General features: G+C 44.7%; 1 protein-coding gene across 1 annotated transcript in view; it reads right to left on the reverse strand.

Moving 5' to 3' along the window:
- LOC106813785 (sodium-dependent dopamine transporter-like) overlaps window positions 1–2,500 on the reverse strand; it is a 13,773-nt gene that overhangs the window by 2,647 nt on the left and 8,626 nt on the right. Inside the window, exons 7-8 of the mRNA XM_014818008.1 lie at window positions 2,407–2,500; window positions 671–783 (exon numbers count right to left, since the gene is read on the reverse strand). The exon at window positions 2,407–2,500 is cut by the window's right edge and continues 31 nt beyond it. Coding sequence (XP_014673494.1) covers window positions 671–783; window positions 2,407–2,500 — 207 coding nt within the window. The remainder of the gene's footprint in view (window positions 1–670; window positions 784–2,406) is intronic.

A 2,500-nucleotide genomic window follows, 5' to 3' on the forward strand; every position in this document is an offset into this window, starting at 1 on the left:
CTCTGTGCTTCTTCACCCACACAAACTCGTCACTGAGGGCTGTGATGATGGCCTCCGAACCACCAAACTGCAACAGAGTCAATCGTGACTCCTTATTATAGGCTCAACGTTGAAGAAAAAAGAAGAAAAAAACACCTTTTTTATTTTGAAAATCGATGATAAACATTGTCAGTCGTCTCCACAAGATTCTCTGTCGCATTTTGCTCGTGCAATTAATTCGGACTCTCCAAATTAATTTAATAGTAATTAATAATTTAACAGGAATGATTAAAAATAACCTTTAATAAATAGTACCGATGGATCCAATTAAGACATTTCCTTAGGGCCAGAAGCTATAACCCAGGATCAGGTAAACCACTTTTGGTCACTATAAAGCATAGGAGATAACTTGCAATGTTTACAATCAATTTCAAGATCGAGCACAATACTATCCCTACTTATTTTCCATGTCGGGTATTGGCATGCGTATCCAGGTCTCAACTAAATGCGATTACAAACCATTTCGAAATTACCATGGTTGCCCTATTCGCGTCGGTATATGTTAAAATCGTAATTATCTGTTATTGGGCACATTATTCTAACAAATAGAACGAGTTTCATGACAAAGACATGAACCTTTGCAGTTAAAAAAAATCATTTCTCATTTGAGCTAATAATATATACCACTTACGGAACTGTCAAGTCCTAGAGTGAGCAGCATGAGAAAGAATAGTATTGCCCAGGCTGTCGAACCGGGCATAGTTGCGATGGCTTCAGGATAGACGATGAACACTAGACCTGGCCCTGTTGACACGCGGAAAAATTTCACCTACGTCACCGTATTATAGTAGTAATAGAAGTAGTAGTAATAGTAGTAGTAGTAGTAGTAGTAGTAGTAGTAGTAGTAGTAGTAGCAGCAGCATCAGCAGCAGCAGCAGCAGTAGTAGTAGTAGTTGTAGTCGTCGTCGTCGTCGTCGTCGTCGTCGTCGTCGTCGTCGTAGTAGTAGTAGTAGTAGTAGTAGTAGTAGCAGTAGTAGTAGTAGTAGTAGTAGTAGTAGTAGTAGTAGTAGTAGTAGTAGTAGAAATATATTAGTAATAATATATATATCGAGCACAGAATTGATTTACCGCGAGTAAATAATGCGCATACTTTTCTCCCCGCGAAACGAGTCAGTTTTTACGCGCGAAGTGACATCATTCAAAAGCCCTGCTTCTAACGTCTTCTAACGTCGCCCTGAAGATTAATTAGCCGTGTTCGCGTGACAAGGAGTAGCCGGCAGACATTGTGACACATTACGCTACCAGCCGCCCCCCTGCGGCGAGATTCATAAACATCACTCACCCTTGCCATAGTGCATAATATATTTAGGGCGTCGCGTGAGAGTAGGCCCCTCTGACAGATCAAGCACGCGCGGGTAAATCCGTGACCGACAGGCGAAGTGTCGCGCACGAATGTTTCATTGCGATTTAATCATCAATATTTACGACAGTTAAATATCGAACTGCTGTAGACGAATTAGACGTGAATTCTAGGACGGTCTCCGACAGTATGTGTACTTTCTTCTTACAATACATGGCGCCACCAGCGGCAGTAATTAATTTCCTAATAAAGTACTTTCACAGAAACTGTCCGGGGGCAAACACAGCTTCTTGTATGAAATGTCTATACACTAACTATTCCGCCAAAATCACAACTAGGTTATATAGATCTTACGATGCAAGCAATGTCCAAGAACGTATTATCGCTGGCAATGCACGCGATGGTGTTACATTTACTAATTGCTATGCAAGGGTTTCACAGCCATGTGAATGCGGATGTGGCCTTGGAGTTTTTGGTATTCATGATAACCAGCGAATTCGACTGTCGTTGTGAACCCTAGTAGGGCTGAGAGGGTCTATGTCCCCCAGGGTACTGCTGGAACGTAGCCTGGTACTATCTAATATGCCGGACCGTACCTCGCCTACGCCACTAACGAGTCTAGGGAGTCGCCTACGCCTACTCCCTAACCCTAACCCTAACCATATCAAATAGTTACTAGGGTACGTTCCGGCAGTACCCTGGGGAACATAGACTCTATGAGCCCTAGGCGTAGTAGTAGTAGTAGTAGTAGTAGTAGTAGTAGTAGTAGTAGTAGTAGTAGTAGTAGTAGTAGTAGTAGTAGTAGCAGAAGCAGCAGTAGCAATAGCAGCAGCAGCAGCAGCAGCAGCAGCCCCAGTAGTAGTAGTAGTAGCAGCAGCAGCACCAGTCGTAGTAGTTGTAGCAGCAGCAGCAGCACCACTACCACCAGCAGATGCAGCAGCAGCAGCAGCAGCAGCAGCAGCACCACCACCACCAGCAGATGCAGTAGCAGCAGCAGCAGCAGCAGCAGCAGCAGCAGCAGCAGTAGCAGCAGTAGTAGTAGGCCTAGTAGGTATGGCTGGGCGTACCTTCGGTGGCCACGTCCTTGATGCTGACCCCTGAGCGGTGCGACATGTAGCCGAGCACGGCAAAGATGACGAAGCCGGAGAGAAAACTGGTCAG

The sequence above is a fragment of the Priapulus caudatus genome, unplaced genomic scaffold, assembly GCF_000485595.1.
Source record: "Priapulus caudatus unplaced genomic scaffold, Priapulus_caudatus-5.0.1 Scaffold824, whole genome shotgun sequence".
Taxonomy (NCBI): Eukaryota; Metazoa; Priapulida; class Priapulimorpha; order Priapulimorphida; family Priapulidae; genus Priapulus; species Priapulus caudatus.